The 20,053-nt window shown below is 45.2% G+C and overlaps 1 protein-coding gene across 1 annotated transcript in view; it reads left to right on the top strand.

Moving 5' to 3' along the window:
- Positions 1–9,500, top strand: part of si:dkey-237h12.3 (teneurin-3) — a 192,981-nt gene extending 183,481 nt beyond the window's left edge. The window contains exons 23-29 of the mRNA XM_060927208.1: positions 1,672–2,552; positions 3,213–3,391; positions 4,633–4,868; positions 5,686–5,982; positions 6,113–7,724; positions 7,819–7,949; positions 8,766–9,500. Coding sequence (XP_060783191.1) covers positions 1,672–2,552; positions 3,213–3,391; positions 4,633–4,868; positions 5,686–5,982; positions 6,113–7,724; positions 7,819–7,949; positions 8,766–9,500 — 4,071 coding nt within the window. The remainder of the gene's footprint in view (positions 1–1,671; positions 2,553–3,212; positions 3,392–4,632; positions 4,869–5,685; positions 5,983–6,112; positions 7,725–7,818; positions 7,950–8,765) is intronic.
- The last annotated feature ends 10,553 nt before the right edge of the window (positions 9,501–20,053 follow it).

Raw genomic sequence — 20,053 nt, 5'->3', positions numbered from 1 at the left:
TCAATACAGCATCTATGCGTAATAGATGCGGAAGCGTGAATGAAGCGCTTCCGGCATAGATTCTGTAAACAAGCTATGGCTTCCGGTCGCAGTTCTACTACGTCAGTGCTTTGAACACACCTCTACCCAGGGCCGTTGGAGATGCTCAAAGTTGATTGGTTCCCGATTTTTCGGGAGCTTGGAAATGCTGTAGATAGCTTGCCTGGCCAGACTAAGCTCGCAACAGGCCCTCGTGTTGCGTCACGCTTAGGATGGGCGGGCCCAGGCTAGATGCTACCACCACCATGCTTTACAGTTGGAACAGTGTTCCTCTGTATCTCTGGTCATTGTGGCCAAACAACTCAATCTTTGTCTCATTTGACTATAATCCCTTTTGAGTCTGGTTCCTCTCGAGGTTTCTTCCTCATGTCGTCTGAGGGAGTTTTTCCTTGCCACCGTCGCCACAGGCTTCATCATTGGGGATAGATTAGGGATAAAATTAGCTCATGTTTTAAGTCGTTCAAATTCTGTAAAGCTGCTTTGCAACAATGTCTATTGTTAAAAGCGCGATACAAATAAACTTGACTTGACTTGACTATAAAACTTCCCGCCAGAAGGCTTTTTCTTTGTCCATGTGATCAGTTGCAAACTTTTTAGTCAAGCTTGAAGGTGTGAATTTTGGAGCAGGAGCTTCTTTCCTGGGCAGCAGCGTCTCAGTCCATGTTGCTGTAAAACTCACCTGACTGTAGACAGTAACACTGGTGTTCCAGCAGCTCCCAGTTCATGGCAGGCCTGTGCCTTGGTGGTTCCTGGGTTGTTCCTGACCATCTGAACCAATTTCCTCTCGGTTGAGGGGGACAGTTTGGATCTTCTTCCAGCAAAGTGGCTCCACCTCCCAGTAACTTGTACTTATGTACAATTGTTTGAACTGATGATCTTGGACTCTACAGTTGTTTAGAAATGGCTCTAAGAGACATTCCTGAGTGTAAACCTATGATCCTCTTTCTCAGATCTGCACTGAGCTCCTTGGATTTTCCCATTGTACTGTGTGATGGTCAATTCAATGAGTGTCAATCAAACTCTTTTATGTTGCACAGAGAAGCTTCCAGCTACAGTCAGTCATCACTAACAGGAAGTTAAGAGGCCTTGGAGAGTTAAAGATATTTTGAACTTTCAGCTCCACTGAATTAATGATCTAAGTGGGTGTATGTAAAGTTTTGACCCTAACTTGATTTCACAACCAAAATAAATTAAAACTTATGCATTAATTCTTGTTTTTTTTTCTGTTAAAGATGCAAGTTGTACAAACATTCTGCTACAGAAAAAGAAGTTCAGAGAAATCACTGAAAGCGTAGATGCTGGAAATTTTACCTGCACTTATCAGTGTCTGTACATAACATCGTACACACACACACACACACACACACACACACTAGTTCCTATTTTAGACAATTGTCTATATAATTTGTGAAATAATTATTTTGAAAATAGGCTTGGCAGGTCAGTTCATGTGAACACTGTACCACAGAAAGCAGTAAACACTCTTTTGCATGTCCAGGATGTTTGAATCTGTCAAACTCTGGGACACTTTATTCTCTCCACAGGCAGTGGTGGAGAGTTCAGAAGCCAGGAAATAAACTGCATGAAAATTCAACCAGTGATGCTGAAGCTTAAGTTTCTTTCTCGTTCCAGGTTTCATTAGAGTGGCCGACGGATTTGGCCATCAGTCCGATGGATAATTCTCTTTTCGTGCTGGACGGCAGCGTGGTTTTGCGGATTACAGTAGAGGGGCAGGTTAGTGTTGCAGCAGGACGACCTCTTAACTGTCCAATGCCCTTCGCTGAACTTTCAGTAACCAAGACCCAGCGTGCCACACACACTCATCTGGAGTCCCCGAGTGCCATCACCATGTCCTTCACTGGAGTGTTGCATATAGCTGAAACAGATGAGCGGAAGATGAGTCGCATTCGCAGCGTAACACCAAATGGCGAGATCACTCACTTAGCCGGGTCACTGTCCGACTGCGACTGCAAAACAGACGCTAACTGCGATTGCTACCTCACTGGGGACGGTTTCGCTAAAGACGCTCGTCTCAATGCACCTTCCTCACTTGTAGCTGCTCCTGATGGAACTTTATTCGTTGCCGATCTTGGAAATATCCGAATCCGAGCTATTGGGACGAACAAACCGCAGATGAACACACGAGGACTTTACGAAGTGGCTTCCACAGCAGAACAGGAAGTGTACATGTTTGACTTGAACGGAACGCACCAGCACACGGCTAATCTTGTGACTGGAGATTTTAAATACAACTTCAGCTACAGCAACGACGGAGATCTGACCTCCATGACCGATTGCCATGGAAACACCCTCCGCATCCGGAGAGACGCTAGTCGGCAGCCTGTCCGAATCGTAGCGCCTGATAACCAGGTGGTTTGGCTGAACATCGGCTCCAACGGGGCACTAAAAAGCCTGGGAACACAGGGGCGGGATCTCGTGATGCTCACTTACCATGGCAACAGTGGTCTCCTAGCAACAAAGATCACCTCCAATGGATGGACCACCTTCTACGAGTGAGTTTAGAAAGTTATTTGTACTGTTTACACTGAGGGCCACTACGAGATGATCACATCATCCAAACTAGAATTCCCAAGCAAGATTCATTACACAAATGCTTTTGATTTGAGAGAACTCAGAATTACATAATTTGATGAGTTATTAAGTCAAAATAACAAGTTATGATATTAAATACTATTTTGAAGTCACAACAAGTCAAAATAACTCCCATGATTTTATGTCAAGTAACAGGATGTTAATAAAAAATAATAACCTCCTATCCTGATGTGATAAGATACGAAGTGGAAATAATGTCATCATTTCTTTCAGTAAAGTGTTAGTAGGTTGAGATGGATAATGAGATATTAAGTTGAGATAACTGCATAATGTCTTGCAGTAATTTCAACATCCTGTGTTTCCAGGCTTCTGTATGTCTGATACGTGTCGAGGTGTTGACTTGACAAAAAATAAATTTGTCTCACTTGTGTTTTTTCTCCCAAGAGTCTTTTTTGCTGATTCAAAAATTACACCATCATGCAGCAAGTTTGCTCCTCTAAAATACTTCATTTCTCCCTGCAAACGTCATCATACAGCGTTCCCCGTCATTGACCATGGCAGGAAATTGTGAAGAAGTGCTGACATCACATCCTGGTACCATAAATAACTTTCTCTTGTAGTTATGACAGCGAAGGAAAGCTGACCAATGTGACGTTTCCCAGCGGCGTGGTGGTCAGTCTGCTCAGTGACGCCAGCGTCGTCTCGTCGGTGAAAATGGAAAACTCTGAGAGAGAAGAAGAAGAAGCCGGGATTACGGCGAACACGTCAGCGATTCAGACGGTCCTCACACTACAGCAGGGTTCGTTTTAAATCTCACTTTCGGTCCCTTTCAGACAAAACGGCAAGTTAAATTTAGAGCAAGATAATTTTTACTTTACTGAAGAGATGACATCATCTATGATGATTTGTGGTCAACGTGGGCGTGTCTTTGAGTTCATATATAAACACATCTCATCTCATTATCTGTAGCCGCTTTATCCTGTTCTACAGGGTCGCAGGCGAGCTGGAGCCTATCCCAGCTGACTACGGGCGAAAGGCGGGGTTCACCCTGGACAAGTCGCCAGGTCATCACAGGGCGACACATAGACACAGACAACCATTCACACTCACATTCACACCTACGCTCAATTTAGAGTCACCAGTTAACCTAACCTGCATGTCTTTGGACTGTGGGGGAAACCGGAGCACCCGGAGGAAACCCACGCGGACACGGGGAGAACATGCAAACTCCGCACAGAAAGGCCCTCGCTGGCCACGGGGCTCGAACCCGGACCTTCTTGCTGTGAGGCGACAGCGCTAACCACTACACCACCGTGCCGCCCATATATAAACACATGTTAGGCTTATTAAGACCTTCGGAAGTGATTTCTTGACATTTTTAATAAAGAAAAGAAAATCTTTACAAATCAGATCTAGATCACAGAGGTGATGTTTGGTTTGTTTAGGAGCTGAGAGGAAGTGGGGAAATAAAAGATCACAAAGGGTGTGTCATGGGGGCTGTACAGTGAAATGTGGGTGTGTCTTTGAATCCACAAATTAAATCCAAGCTGCTCTCAGTGGGTGTGGCTTGAAATTCAAAAATGGTGAATTTACTTCCATGCGCATTTTTAAATTATGAGGCAGCAGAGATTAACAACTCCATGAGACTCTGCATGGGCTCAGAGACACACCCCCTTACGATGCTTATTGATATAGAGGCGTGTCTTGGTGGAAAGCATGTGACGCCATGCCTGTGAATGTTGCTGAATAGCAGTTTATTAATATTAGGAATTTACCGTCTTTGGACTTCAAGCCACGTCCACTCAGAGCTGCTTGTATTGTAATCTATGGACCCAGTGACACAATTACGTTTCTAAACATGGACTCACACCTGCTCACTGCGGTCTTGAAAAACTGCCTGTCTTTAATTCCTCCGGTTCCCTCCAGCCCACAGTGACCTGAACATCATCTCTGTCATCTGATCTGTTTTTTTGTGATGTTTGCTTTTTCCCCTTCCTGTTGGAAGCCGCTGATTAAACCCGGGTTATTTTTGTTTTACAGATCAGTTGAAGACGAGCTACGTGGTGGGCTATGACGGCTCTCTGTGGGTTTTTTATGCAAACGGACTGAACGCACATTTCCAAACCGAACCTCACATCCTGTGCGGTGCGTCGTCTCCAACAGTGGCTCGAAGGAACATCACGCTTCCAGATGACGCCGGACAAAACCTTGTCGAGTGGCGCTTCAGGAAAGAACAGACTCGCTCGAAAGTCACAGTGTTCGGACGCAAACTACGAGTAAAGATCATAGCTCTGATTCGTTGATCACATTTCATTTCATTTATCCTGCTGTTGAATTATGGATTCTGATTGGTCAGAAAACTTCATTGTGGTTGGGTCTTGTTTTCTCTAAAGAACATCCAGTGTTACATAAGATAACACATTCTCTTATTTCAAAAACTTGAATATTTTTACGATGTGGGTTCTAAAGTTTCCCTGGCTAAAACGCTGCCAGTTAGTGGAGGATTTTCTCGTCCTGTTGATTCAGGGTTAATCCCAAGGCTTCCTTTTTCCAAGAACTCCATCTTAGGGAGTTTCAGGTCACCTCTCTCACACTTGACGAGCTTGTTTGAAACAATCTGTAACGTAAAAAAAAAAGTTAAATTCTATAAATCCTCTGTGATTTAGTTTCACAGGTAAAACAAAAAAAGTACAGAATGGCAATTAAGTACGGAAAAAATAATATAATTTTGGTTCCTTAAAAACCTAAATGTGTGTAATTAAGACCTGCTCGCTCTGAGATCCTAACGAGCGTCCTCTAAATGATGCTTTATTAAATGCAGATGTGCATGCAGAGTAAATAATTAAAGTTGCCACATGTTATATAACTATGATTAATTATAGATTGTTCCCAATAAAATACTTTAAACCATTTCTCAATCCCTTATTTTCCAATTTTACAGGATTGAAAATGAACCCATGGCCATTTAGGGAGTTCAGAAGTTTATCCGAAACTGATTAAAAGCTCGAAGAACTGCCTCAAGTTGAACTCTTTTCATTCCCTCATCAAAAATGGAGGAAGTTCTGTAACTGTCGGTTTCCTCTGCTCTTCCAGGTGAACGGTCGGAACATCCTGTCTGTCGATTACGACCGCACGCTGAGAACCGAGCGGATTTATGATGATCACCGCAAATTCCTGCTGAAAATCAGTTATGATGTAACAGGACATCCTGCTGTGTGGATGCCGAGCAGCAAGTTACTGCTGGTGAATGTGACTCGCAGGAGCAACGGGCAGCTGAGCGCCATCCAGTGGGGATCCGTGTTAGAGCGAGTAGAGCACGATGAACAAGGACGCATTCACACTCGAGTGTTTCCTGATGGGAAAACATGGAGCTACACATACCTGGAGAAGGTAACGGTCAGGTTATTTCACTGCACTTCCTTTATTCTGAATTCTCTTCACCATTAAACCAGTTCCAACGATGAAAATGTCTTGTTTAAATTTTACATTTTTAGTAACATGTGTTCTCCACTTGTCCCAGTCCATGGTGCTGATCCTGGCCAGTCAGCGGCAGTTCACCTTTGAGTATGACTCTGATGGCGAACTTTCGGCCGTTGTGATGCCCAGCATCGCTCGCTACACCATGGAAACGATTCGCTCCATAACCTATTATCGAAATCTTTACCACCTTCCGGAAAGCAATGCATCTGTCGCTGTGGACTATAGCGAAGACGGACGGCTTCTCCGATTGCTTCGGACAGGAACAGGACGTCGAGTGATTTATCGCTATAGATGGAATGACAAACTAGCCGAAGTCGTGTACGATAGCACACGTGTCAGTTTCACATACGACGAAACACTCAGCGTGTTAAAGACTGTGAATCTGCAAAGTGAAGGCTTTATCTGCACCATTAGGTACAGACAACTCGGCCCCCTAGTGGACAGACAGATATATCGCTTTAGCGAAGACGGGATGGTGAGCGCAAGATTTGATTACGCTTACGATGGAAATCTTCGTGTGAGCAGCATTCAGGGTGTGATCAATGAAACGCCACTGCCTATCGACCTCTACCAGTATGATGATATTTCTGGAAAAGTGGAGCAGTTTGGAAAATTCGGTGTGCTGTACTATGACATTAATCAGATCATTTCCACCTCTGTTATGACTTACACTAAACATTTCGATGGCCACGGACGGATCCGGGAGATCCACTATGAGCTTTTTCGGTTGATGCTTTTCTGGATCGCAGTTCAGTACGACGAAATGGGTCGAGTCACGTCAAGAGAGATGAAAATTGGACCTTTCTCGAATGCTACAAAATACAGCTATGAATATGATGTGGATGGCCAACTGCAGACCGTCTACCTGAACAAAAAACCAACATGGCGATATAGCTACGATTTAAACGGAAACATCCACCTTCTTAGCCCAGCGATTGGCGCACGGATCCTCCCGTTACGCTATGACCTTCGAGATCGTATCACTCGACATGGAGACCTTCAGTACGAGCAGGACGAGGACGGATTTCTATGCCAGAGAGGAGCTGAAGTCTACTATTACAACTCTAATGGACGCCTTGAGCGTGTTTATAGCAAATCCGGTGGCTGGCACATTCAGCATCGCTATGATGGGTTAGGACGCAGAATTTCAACTAAATCCAGTTTGGGGCAGCATTTGCAGTTTTTCTATGCAGACCTGAGCTACCCGAGCCGCATCACGCACGTCTACAACCACTCGAGTGCAGAGATCACATCTTTGTACTACGACCTCCAGGGGCATGTGTTCGCCATGGAGATTAGCAGTGGAAAAGAGTTTTACATCACCTGTGACAATACCGGCACGCCACTGGCGGTTTTTGGGAGCGACGGAGCACTTTTGAAGCAGATACACTACACGGCATATGGAGAAGTTTATTCAGATTCAAACCCTGATCTCCAACTCATACTTGGGTTCCATGGTGGTCTCTATGAACCATTGACTAAGCTCATTTATTTTGGGGAGCGTGATTATGACATCATTTCCGGCCGTTGGACCTCTCCAGATATCATGTTATGGGAAACGATTGGGAAAAACCCAGCACCCTTTAACCTCTACACATTCCGTAACAATGATCCCATCAGCAAAGTTCAGGATGTTAAAGAATTTCTCAAGGGTGAGGGGTCAGAGTCACACCATCTGAGTGATTTCAGAGAGAAGGATGTAAGCTGATGTGTTTAAACTGATGTTTGTGTGTTTGTTTCCTGTAGATGTGACCACCTGGCTGGTTGTATTTGGGTTTCATCTCCACAACAGCATTCCGGGATTTCCAGTTCCCAAGTCTGGAATGACTCAAGTGTCTTATGAACTGGTGAAGAGTGAAATTTGGGACAATCTTCCGGTACGTCCAGTGATCGGAGTCTGTATTTATTTATTTATTTATTTATAGTTATGATTGAATAATTTATGAAGCCAAACAGACAGATTCACTGCTTCGCTCTGCGAATATCCTGATCACTATATATTTTTTATTTTATTTTGTGATGCTGTAGAAATGGTAACAGCTGTATGATGTTTGTTATCTGATCGGTGTTCGTGATCATCAGCTCACAGCGTGCTCATGTTTACATGGGGAAAGTTCCTGGTATTCAGAGTCGACTTACGCAGCTGCGCTTATGTGGATTTTCTGAGTTCCACGATTCTTGTAGTTTGACTGGTCACCTGAAATAAACTGATTTTAATCCAGTCTTAATAACTCAAATAAACAGTGAATTTAATTAATAGATCATTTTAATAAAAATGTGTTCAGGGAGTGGAAAGATACGAAATATAGATTAAAAAAAACCTCTAAGGCTCTGATAAATAGCCAAAATATTATTTTACTTTGTCATTTTTTAAGAAAGTTTGAGAACCCATGAACTAAAGAACCCATAAGGATGCTAGATGGAACCTTTCTTTCAAACAGTGTATGTGCACAGAAAAAAAAGAAAAAAATGATTAAGAAAGATCTCCTAATTGACCCTAATTGTATTCTCTCCTCTGGGTTATGTGTTCTATTCCACATTGCCATAAGAATCTTTTGTTGAATGTATATTAGTGTAGAATTACAGACTCTCATAGTGGACGAGGATGTTATATCCCAAATTATAAGGATAATTAAATGTTCACATTAAATGACACTTTAATGACACTTGTGAATGTAAACTGTCTCTTGCAGGCTATTGGAGTTCAGCAGCAGGTCCTGCGTCAGGCCAAAGGATTCCTGGCGTTTGACCGGATGCCACAGTCTCACAAACCGACTAAACCGTGGCTCTGGTTTGCTCCTGGCGAGTCTCTGATCAGCCGCGGCGTCATGGTGGCGGTGTACAAAGGCAGGGTGATAACCCGCGCTCTCAGCATCGCGAATGAAGACTGCATCAAAGTTGCTAACATCCTCAACGGAGCTCTGTATCTCAAAGATCTGCATTTCACTTTGAACGGACGTGACACGCATTACTTTGTAAAAACGGGAGCTCCGGAAGCGGACCTGGCTGCGCTTCGGCTCGTGACGGGGCATAAGCAGCTCGAGAACGGCGTTAATGTGAGCGTGTCTCAGTCGACAGCTGCGATGGGCGGACGCACACGTCGTTTCGCCGACGTGGAGCTACAGTGTGGTGTGTTAACCCTTCACATCCGCTACGGGGCCTCTCTGGATGAGGAGTGGGCACGAGTGCTGGAGCTAGCACGACAGAGGGCGCTGGCGAGCGCGTGGGCGCGGGAGGCGCAGTGCATACGGGACGGAGAGGCAGGAACTCGTCTGTGGACGGAGGCAGAGAAGAGGCAGTTACTCAACGGAGGACGAGTACAGGGATACGACGGGTATTATATTCTCTCAGTGGAACAATATCCGGAATTATCCGATAGCATGAACAACATTCAGTTCCTCAGACAGAACGAGATCGGGAAAAGGTAGCACAGAACTCTCATTAATACTTCTGAGGAATTATTTATATGCACACATACGGTCAGGTTCTAAATTCTGAGTGCACCACCACACGTCACACGAAGGCTGTGTCTCAAATCACACGCCATGCACTATATATGTCCACTGTACACAGAGTCACTGTGTCCATAGTTTGAACCCTAATGTTTAGTGTTGATGGCGGATGGCTCCGCCCCTTCTGCTGTGAAGTGCAAAGCTACATATATGTGCACGTCTGGTGTTCGACACTTAAAACCCTCTCAGGAGTTTTCACTCATGAAATGTTAGCAATAAAGTAAATAACAACGATGTAGTTACAGAAATGATGGGAATCAGATGTTGTGTCTTTGAACCGTGACCTGATTATATTTATATTAATCCTCTCTTGTAACGTAGTGTAAACTACACGAGTGGTGGATTAGTGTTGAAGTTTTTCGCTGGTGTACCCGGCAGGTAAAGATCCAGTGTGCCGCTCAGTCACGTCTTTTGGTCCATAAATTACTGACAGAAAAAAAAGTAGTAGCTAATATAAAACTATAATGAGAAAAGGTTAATAGCGAGTCAAGTGTGTTAAAACACGACTAAAACCAAGTGCATCTTGTCTGCAGTCCTGACAAGCCATTGGTCCTGATTTTGCCATAAAAATATTAGTCTTTATTAACCGCTACCCGATTTTTATCCGTCTCTTCCAAAAAGTTGGCTAGTTTGCTTCATTTTCTCTTGCGTGCACGCACACACACACACACGCACACACACACACACACACACACACACACACACACACACACACACACACACACACACAGTATAAACATTCTGACAGACAGCCATTGTGCCTCAGCTGGTGTGTGTAGTGCAGCAGGTGGTTGTGTGTGTGTGTGTGTGTGTGTGTGTGTAGTGCAGCAGGTGGTTGTGTGTGTGTGTGTGTGTGTAGTGCAGCAGGTGGTTGTGTGTGTGTGTGTGTGTGTGTGTGTGTAGTGCAGCAGGTGGTTGTGTGTGTGTGTGTGTGTGTGTGTGTGTGTGTAGTGCAGCAGGTGGTTGTGTGTGTGTGTGTGTGTGTGTAGTGCAGCAGGTGGTTGTGTGTGTGTGTGTGTGTGTGTGTGTAGTGCAGCAGGTGGTTGTGTGTGTGTGTGTGTGTGTGTGTGTGTAGTGCAGCAGGTGGTTGTGTGTGTGTGAGGTGTGTGTAGTGCAGCAGGTGGTTGTGTGTGTGTGTGTGTGTGTGTGTGTGTGTGTGTGTGTGTGTGTGTGTGTGTGTAGTGCAGCAGGTGGTTGTGTGTGTGTGTGTGTGTGTGTGTGTAGTGCAGCAGGTGGTTGTGTGTGTGTGTGTGTGTGTGTGTGTGTGTAGTGCAGCAGGTGGTTGTGTGTGTGTGTGTGTGTGTGTGTGTGTGTGTGTGTGTGTGTGTGTGTGTGTGTAGTGCAGCAGGTGGTTGTGTGTGTGTGTGTGTGTGTGTGTGTGTGTGTGTGTGTGTGTAGTGCAGCAGGTGGTTGTGTGTGTGTGTGTGTGTGTGTGTGTGTGTGTGTGTGTGTGTGTAGTGCAGCAGGTGGTTGTGTGTGTGTGTGTGTGTGTGTGTGTGTGTGTGTGTGTGTGTGTGTGTGTGAAGTGTGTGTAGTGCAGCAGGTGTGTGTGTGTGTGAAGTGTGTGTAGTGCAGCAGGTGGTTGTGTGTGAGAGGTGTGTGTAGTGCAGCAGGTGTGTGTGTGTGTGTTTGTGTGTGTGTGTGTGTGTGTGTAGTGCAGCAGGTGGGTGTGTGTGTGAAGTGTGTGTAGTGCAGCAGGTGGTTGTGTGTGAGAGGTGTGTGTAGTGCAGCAGGTGTGTGTGTGTGTGTGTGTGTGTGTGTGTGTGTGTGTGTGTGTGTGTGTGTAGTGCAGCAGGTGGTTGTGTGTGTGAGAGGTGTGTGTAGTGCAGCAGGTGGTTGTGTGTGTGTGAGGTGTGTGTAGTGCAGCAGGTGTGTGTGTGTGTGTGTGTGTGTGTGTGTGTGTGTGTAGTGCAGCAGGTGGGTGTGTGTGTGTGAGGTGTGTGTAGTGCAGCAGGAGGTTGTGTGTGTGTGTGTGAAGTGTGTGTAGTGCAGCAGGTGGGTGTGTGTGTGAAGTGTGTGTAGTGCAGCAGGTGGTTGTGTGTGAGAGGTGTGTGTAGTGCAGCAGGTGGTTGTGTGTGTGTGTGTGTGTGTGTGTGTGTGTGTGTGTGTAGTGCAGCAGGTGTGTGTGTGTGTGTGTGTGTGTGTGTGTGTGTGTGTGAAGTGTGTGTAGTGCAGCAGGTGGTTGTGTGTGTGTGAGGTGTGTGTAGTGCAGCAGGTGGTTGTGTGTGTGTGAAGTGTGTGTAGTGCAGCAGGTGGTTGTGTGTGAGAGGTGTGTGTAGTGCAGCAGGTGGTTGTGTGTGTGTGAAGTGTGTGTAGTGCAGCAGGTGGTTGTGTGTGTGAGAGGTGTGTGTAGTGCAGCAGGTGGTTGTGTGTGTGTGAAGTGTGTGTAGTGCAGCAGGTGGTTGTGTGTGAGAGGTGTGTGTAGTGCAGCAGGTGGTTGTGTGTGTGTGTGTGTGTGAAGTGTGTGTAGTGCAGCAGGTGGTTGTGTGTGAGAGGTGTGTGTAGTGCAGCAGGTGGTTGTGTGTGTGTGAAGTGTGTGTAGTGCAGCAGGTGGTTGTGTGTGTGAGAGGTGTGTGTAGTGCAGCAGGTGGTTGTGTGTGTGTGTGTGTAGTGCAGCAGGTGGTTGTGTGTGTGTGTGTGTGTGTGTGTGTGTGTGTGTGTGTGTGTGTAGTGCAGCAGGTGGTTGTGTGTGTGTGAGGTGTGTGTAGTGCAGCAGGTGGTTGTGTGTGTGTAGTGCAGCAGGTGGTTGTGTGTGTGTGTGTGTGTGTGTGTGTGTGTGTGTGTGTGTGTGTGTGTGTAGTGCAGCAGGTGTGTGTGTGTGTGTGTGTGTGTGTGTGTGTGTGTGTGTGTGTGTGAAGTGTGTGTAGTGCAGCAGGTGGTTGTGTGTGTGTGAGGTGTGTGTAGTGCAGCAGGTGGTTGTGTGTGTGTGTGTGAAGTGTGTGTAGTGCAGCAGGTGGTTGTGTGTGTGAGGTGTGTGTAGTGCAGCAGGTGGTTGTGTGTGTGTGTGTGAAGTGTGTGTAGTGCAGCAGGTGGTTGTGTGTGAGAGGTGTGTGTAGTGCAGCAGGTGGTTGTGTGTGTGTGAAGTGTGTGTAGTGCAGCAGGTGGTTGTGTGTGTGAGAGGTGTGTGTAGTGCAGCAGGTGGTTGTGTGTGTGTGAAGTGTGTGTAGTGCAGCAGGTGGTTGTGTGTGAGAGGTGTGTGTAGTGCAGCAGGTGGTTGTGTGTGTGTGTGTGTGTGTGTGTGTGAAGTGTGTGTAGTGCAGCAGGTGGTTGTGTGTGAGAGGTGTGTGTAGTGCAGCAGGTGGTTGTGTGTGTGTGAAGTGTGTGTAGTGCAGCAGGTGGTTGTGTGTGTGAGAGGTGTGTGTAGTGCAGCAGGTGGTTGTGTGTGTGTGAAGTGTGTGTAGTGCAGCAGGTGGTTGTGTGTGAGAGGTGTGTGTAGTGCAGCAGGTGGTTGTGTGTGTGTGTGTGTGTGAAGTGTGTGTAGTGCAGCAGGTGGTTGTGTGTGAGAGGTGTGTGTAGTGCAGCAGGTGGTTGTGTGTGTGTGAAGTGTGTGTAGTGCAGCAGGTGGTTGTGTGTGTGAGAGGTGTGTGTAGTGCAGCAGGTGGTTGTGTGTGTGTGTGTGTGTAGTGCAGCAGGTGGTTGTGTGTGTGTGTGTGTGTGTGTGTGTGTGTGTGTGTAGTGCAGCAGGTGGTTGTGTGTGTGTGAGGTGTGTGTAGTGCAGCAGGTGGTTGTGTGTGTGTAGTGCAGCAGGTGGTTGTGTGTGTGTGTGTGTGTGTGTGTGTGTGTAGTGCAGCAGGTGTGTGTGTGTGTGTGTGTGTGTGTGTGTGTGTGTGAAGTGTGTGTAGTGCAGCAGGTGGTTGTGTGTGTGTGAGGTGTGTGTAGTGCAGCAGGTGGTTGTGTGTGTGTGTGTGAAGTGTGTGTAGTGCAGCAGGTGGTTGTGTGTGAGAGGTGTGTGTAGTGCAGCAGGTGGTTGTGTGTGTGTGAAGTGTGTGTAGTGCAGCAGGTGGTTGTGTGTGTGAGAGGTGTGTGTAGTGCAGCAGGTGGTTGTGTGTGTGTGAAGTGTGTGTAGTGCAGCAGGTGGTTGTGTGTGAGAGGTGTGTGTAGTGCAGCAGGTGGTTGTGTGTGTGTGTGTGTGTGTGTGTGAAGTGTGTGTAGTGCAGCAGGTGGTTGTGTGTGAGAGGTGTGTGTAGTGCAGCAGGTGGTTGTGTGTGTGTGAAGTGTGTGTAGTGCAGCAGGTGGTTGTGTGTGTGAGAGGTGTGTGTAGTGCAGCAGGTGGTTGTGTGTGTGTGTGTGTAGTGCAGCAGGTGGTTGTGTGTGTGTGTGTGTGTGTGTGTGTGTGTAGTGCAGCAGGTGGTTGTGTGTGTGTGAGGTGTGTGTAGTGCAGCAGGTGGTTGTGTGTGTGTAGTGCAGCAGGTGGTTGTGTGTGTGTGTGTGTGTGTGTGTGTGTGTGTGTGTGTGTGTGTGTGTGTGTGTGTACTGCAGCAGGTGATTGTGTGTGTGTGTGTGTGTGTGTGTGTAGTGCAGCAGGTGGTTTTGTTTGTGTGAGGTGTGTGTGTGTGTGTAGTGCAGCAGGTGTGTGTGTGTGTGTGTGTGTGTGTGTGTGTAGTGCAGCAGGTGGTTGTGTGTGTGTGTGTGTAGTGCAGCAGGTGGTTGTGTGTGTGTGTGTGTGTGTGTGTGTGTGTGTGTGTGTGTGTGTGTGTGTGTAGTGCAGCAGGTGGTTGTGTGTGTGTGTGTGTGTGTGTGTGTGTGTGTAGTGCAGCAGGTGTGTGTATGTGTGTGTGTGTGTGTGTGTGTGTGAAGTGCAGCAGGTGTGTGTGTGTGTGTGTGTGTGTGTGTGTGTGTGTGTGTGTGTAGTGCAGCAGGTGGTTGTGTGTGTGTGTGTGTGTGTGTGTGTGTGTGTGTAGTGCAGCAGGTGTGTGTATGTGTGTGTGTGTGTGTGTGTGAAGTGCAGCAGGTGTGTGTGTGTGTGTGTGTGTGTGTGTGTGTGTGTGTGTGTGTGTGTGTGTGAGTTACAGTTACAGTTACAGCTGCAGGATGAGTCACGTTGATGTACAGTAGCTACACACAAAATTATTCTTTTTTATGTTGCAAAAGTCGACAGGAAGTTGGGGGTTTAATAGATTTTTTTATTAGTTGTTGAATCAATTTGTTTTTCAGTTAACTACAAATAAAAACTAATATGAAATCTGTTCACCAGAGCAGTGAGCAAAATTCACACATGACCAAGACACTGCTCGCTTTGCTTGTTTTTGACTTCTGTGATGAATAATGGCATGGGTCAGATTTAAAAACTGATTAATAACTCATCAGATAAACCCAGTTGTTGGTCGTGCACTCAGACATTCAGTCCTGACGGTATAAACTTCAAAAGTGTTACAATAACGCTGTGCGTTGTAGAACATTAGCGTGTTACGAACCCATCTAAAGCCTCAAGAAGGCCAAAAACTGTGGAGCACAGTGCAAAATTGTGGGTGAAGGATTTGGATTAATATATTACAAAAATAAAAAGTATACCTTATCTGAGTATTTATTAAATATTCACATCACCAAGTTCCTTTAAAATAAATATATCAGAAAAAAATAAAATGTTTAAATATCCATATTTACATATGCATAACCCTGCACCAATCACACAAACATCACCACACAGAAATGTCACTTATTATAATTTTTTTAAATCCATTTATTTATTAATTAATGATCTTTTTCCCCATCGGTACCTCAATGAGTATTGTATTTTAAAAAGTAATGTTTTGGAGTTTCAGACCAAATTCTTCTTTTATTTATTTATATATTTATGTTTATTTATTTATTTATATATAATTTGCTCTTTTTTGTCACACGAATCCCATTTGATAGATTAATTCATTAACAATACTGTGCAACAAAGTTTATTGTATAGCTAATAAATATATATCACATTAATTAAGAGTAAAGGAAACAGCACTACAATAAAATCTGTGTGTATTTACGGTGTGCACCTGGGTTTTATTTTTCTGTGATGTATTAATTTTTTTTTTTTAAATGAACTGCTTATTTGCAGACGGGAGAGATGCATGCGTACGTTTGTGTGAAGAAGTAAAAATAACTCTGTAGTTGTTGTATTTTTACACACCACAGGTTGTGAATTAGAATTGGGTCTTAAGTCAGTGCTTAAAGTTTTTCCATGTTTAAAATTTCTGACCTTTAAAGAATGCTGTAAAATATTTGTACTTTATTTTTCCATCAAGTTTTCAGGATGTAAAGGTAATCATGACCGACACACACACACACACACACACACACACACGTTATTTAATCAGAGCACAGAGCTGCCTTGCTTTGAAGTTTGGATGGAAACGCATAATGGAGTTAACGTGACTCAAAGTGCCTCTCATTTAACACTCACTAATCCCACTGAGTGATTCTCCCACTTTCATGTGAGCATAAAAATCTCACGCTGCAGCCGACTGGCAGGGGAAAAAAACAACAAACAAAAACCCCAACACTTTCATGTCCAGAGAAAGGAAATAACTCAGAATGTGGAGAAAGTTGTTGCCCAGCAGCTGTTCATTTCTCTTTTTTGTTCGTTTCTAATTAGCAAAACACACAGCGTCTACGTCTTTCAGTCTGATTTCCAGAATCACAGTTGATTAGCTGCTGATTGCATCACACTGTGGAGATGTTTCTGTTCTGGTTCTGTTCAACTTCAGCAGTGATCGATAGGTGTCATCCACCTGCTGTGTTGGAGGAGGTGATGTTTTCGTCTCCGTTTGTTTGTCTGTTCCCAACATAACTCAAACAGTAGTGAACGGATTTTAATGAAATGTTGAGGAAAGTTGAGCCAACTGATGAGATTTTGATGTGAATCCGGATATGCGGTGTAGCGGAGGTGTGGACTCTACTGAGTGACCTTCTGGCTCCATAATATATTCATTAGGCCTGTAACACAGTGCCACATTCTCTCTGTATCTGCATTCAGATTTAAACCTGAAGTGGGCGTGGCCTAAACTGGATGATTGCATAATTTGTCGCATTAATATTCATGTAAGTGTTTGTGTCATTTTTCAAGTTAATATTCCTATTTGCATTGATGTTTGTGTAAATGTTTGCTTGAATGTTAGTTGTGTTAACTGGACATGGACCTCGAGCTCTTCTTCATCGTCCTCAATGTTGGCAAGATGTCCTGCTCAGAGAGAGAGAGAGAGAGAGAGCAGTTGTGCACATTCGTGAGCTGACTAGCTTCTGATGAGGGCTGGTGGGTGAGTGGGTGACACTGAGGTGGGGTCAGGCTCGTCAAGGGGTGCTGGAAAGGGAACAGGGCGAGGAGGGCACCTTTGGGGCCCTGTGTTGGCTAAGGAGGTGGCTGAAGGAGTCCCTGTGGCTCCTGGTCTTGTCCTTACAATCTCTTGCTTGCTAAGGTACAGGGCACACTCGAGAGCCCCCACCAGTTCAGCAGGGGTCTGGGGCGCCCTCATCCTATCAGCCATGCTCTCTTCTGGGGGCAGTGCCTGGAGAAACTGGTCCATAGCGTCCTGCTCTATGACCTGTACCACTGAGTGCACCTCGGGCTGTAGCCAGCGCTTGGTGGCCCTTCACAGTTTGTCCATCTGGCTGTGGGGGTTAACGCCAGCCCGTACACCCAGCAGTGAAACTCCATCACAGCCTGGCAGACGGAGAACCTGCAGCACCCCAGGATCTGCTCTTTCAGGAGTGGGTAATCCTCTGCTGATACCAGCAGGAGACTGAAGGAGGCCAGCTGGGCTTCACCCGTGAAGAGAGAAGCCAGAGCCTGGGCCCATTCTTCAGGCCAACCCTCCCTGTACACCATCTGCTCAAACATGTATAAGTAGGCTTCCACATTGTCCGCTGGAATGAGCTTGTGGAGCAGACAGAGGGCCTCTTGGCGGGGTTCCGGAAGGCATCCTGGGAGGAGAGAGGCTCTGGCTTATTGCTGCAGCAGCTCCTGGGTGGCGACTTGGAAGCCCTTTGCATTACCTGTTGTTGTTGGAGAGACTGGTCTCCAGGAGGTGCTGCAGAAGTGTTTCCACGCAGGGGTGGGTGAGGGTGTTGTGCTCATGCCAAAATTCTCCATCGGTGTGGCACTCGCTGAGAACACAGACACAGAACCCAGATCTTCAGTGCAACGTGAATGTGATATTTAATGGAGAATTACGGAAGGGGAAGTGTAGCGAGAGTGAATGGGACATTTAGCGCAGGCAGCGGGGAGCCCAAACCAGCCGAGAGTGAGGTCACAGGCAGGGGGCTGGCTGCACCAGAGTTTTCGGAAGCAGGGGGTGCTTGAGCTTTTCTTCGTTGTCATCATCCTTGACATTGGCAAGATCGCCTGCTGAGAGAGAGAGAGAGAGAGAGAGAAAGTGTGTGCAGTTGTGCCCATTCGAGAGCTGACTAACCTCTGAAAGCCGCAATGCCTTTTTATACTCCCCTGATTGCTTGAGGAGGATGAATTAAGGCGCTGATTACGCCACTCCAGGTGTGTGTGATAAGCAGGCCCCGCCCCTTTTCTAGCTGTCCAAAACAATGGTGCTGAAATGGCGTTGTATCTTGAGCACCACAGGAGCGGTTGTGTGAGGAACTGCGTGCTGCTTTGGTGGTGCTTGTCCGTGACCGCCATCACATTACACTACTGTTCACTTTAATGTTAATATTCGTGTTAATGTTCACGTTGGTGTTGACGGTAACAGTCATGTTAAACGTTAGCTGTTAGGTTTGCCAGTTCAGCTCTGTACTGCGGACGACTTCACTGATGATATAAAAGCCTGTATGAATCAGTGGTGATTCTGTGATTAAGGATGTTGGAGTTAAACTTGATATTTTATACTGTGTCTTGCTGTGATTGCCTGAGAAACTGCTACAGTAAGAAAACCTGACTGTACATGACGCTGAGGAACTCTTCCGTTCTTTATTTAACATTTTGACTGGACTGTTGAGTTGATGATGTTTAATGAGGTTTCAGCATCGTCAGAAAGCAGCAGCAGCAGCTCACATCCTCGTCAGGAAAACTGAACTGTGAGCTCATTACTCTGCTCTTAACAGGCTGCACATCAACCTCCAGCGCTACAACGTCCTGATGATGACGTTTAACGCATTAAATGGTTTTGCTCAGGTGAGTCTCGCTAATCTCACAAATAAATCTGGAAATGTGGAAATGCATTTCACACTGAATCACATCCACTTACACATGGTGATGTACAACTAACATTAATTATATAACAGAGAATAACCCGTGAGCTCTAATCTGCTTTTTCATGCAAATTAAAACATTTCTTTACTTAATTATACAGAGACATTTTACAGCTGCTGAAATCTGGTGGATGATGACATCTTTTGGAGAAAATGAAACGCTGATAATGTGGACCTCTGCCAAGAAGCATGAAAAGAAAGAAACAAATCTCATTTCAAAAACTGCATTTGGCTTAAATACAAAAAATCTATTTGTTCCAACTGCGCTCATGATTTATTTACACTGTTTGAGCCAAAGCTGCAGTCTCACTGACGGAGAGAAAGAAAGGTTTTTGTTTTGTTTTTATGACCAAGTTATACAGTATACACTTTTAATAAGCTTGGAGCATACAGTATGTTGAGAACAGCTTGAGGATATTCTCAGTTACTTTAAGTTACAGTTATGCAAATAGTCATCTTATTATTTTATATAAGTTAAAACACTAAAATGTTTGCATTAGAAATAAGTCCTCAGAATCATCCATCCATCCATTGTGGGTCGTGGGGGAAGCTGGAGCCAATCCCAGGTGACTCCAGGTGAGGGGCGGGGTTCACCCTGGGCGGGTCACCAATCTATCACAAGGCTACACAGAGACAAACATCTCACTCACCTCTGGAGGGTTTAGAGTCGCCAGTTAACCGAATCCATGTCTGTAGACTGTGGGAGGAAACGAGAGGCCCGGAGGAAACCCACACAGACACGGGGAGAGAACATGAGAACTCCACACAGAGAGACATCAGTCAGCCATGAGGTTCAGACTTGCTGTTTGCATGTATTAAAAAATATTTTGCCAGAAGATTAACAGTAAGTTGCAGAAAGCACTAGACTTGTTTCCAGATTTGAATTTTGCCTTACTTTAATTAAACATTTCCATATACAGGGAGTGCAGAATTATTAGGCAAGTTGTATTTTTGAGGATTAGTTTTATTATTGAAAAACAACTATGTTCTTGATGAACCCAAAAGACTCATAAATATCAAAGCGGAGTATTTTTGGAAGTTGGAGTAGGGCTTTCTTAGTTTTAGCTATCTTAGGAGGATATCTGTGTGTGCAGGTGACTATAACTGTGCATAATTATTAGGCAACTTAACAAAAAACAAACATATACCCATTTCACTCATTTATTTTCACCAGGGAAACCAATATAACAACTCAACATTCACTAATATACATTGCTGGCATTCAAAAACAACAAAAAAAACCAAATCAGTGACTAATATAGCCGTCTTTCTTTACAAGGACACTCAAA

Source organism: Neoarius graeffei, chromosome 8, assembly GCF_027579695.1.
Source record: "Neoarius graeffei isolate fNeoGra1 chromosome 8, fNeoGra1.pri, whole genome shotgun sequence".
NCBI classification, from domain to species: Eukaryota; Metazoa; Chordata; class Actinopteri; order Siluriformes; family Ariidae; genus Neoarius; species Neoarius graeffei.
Note: the sequence above shows the minus strand (reverse complement) of the source record. Positions and strands in the feature narration are given on the sequence as shown.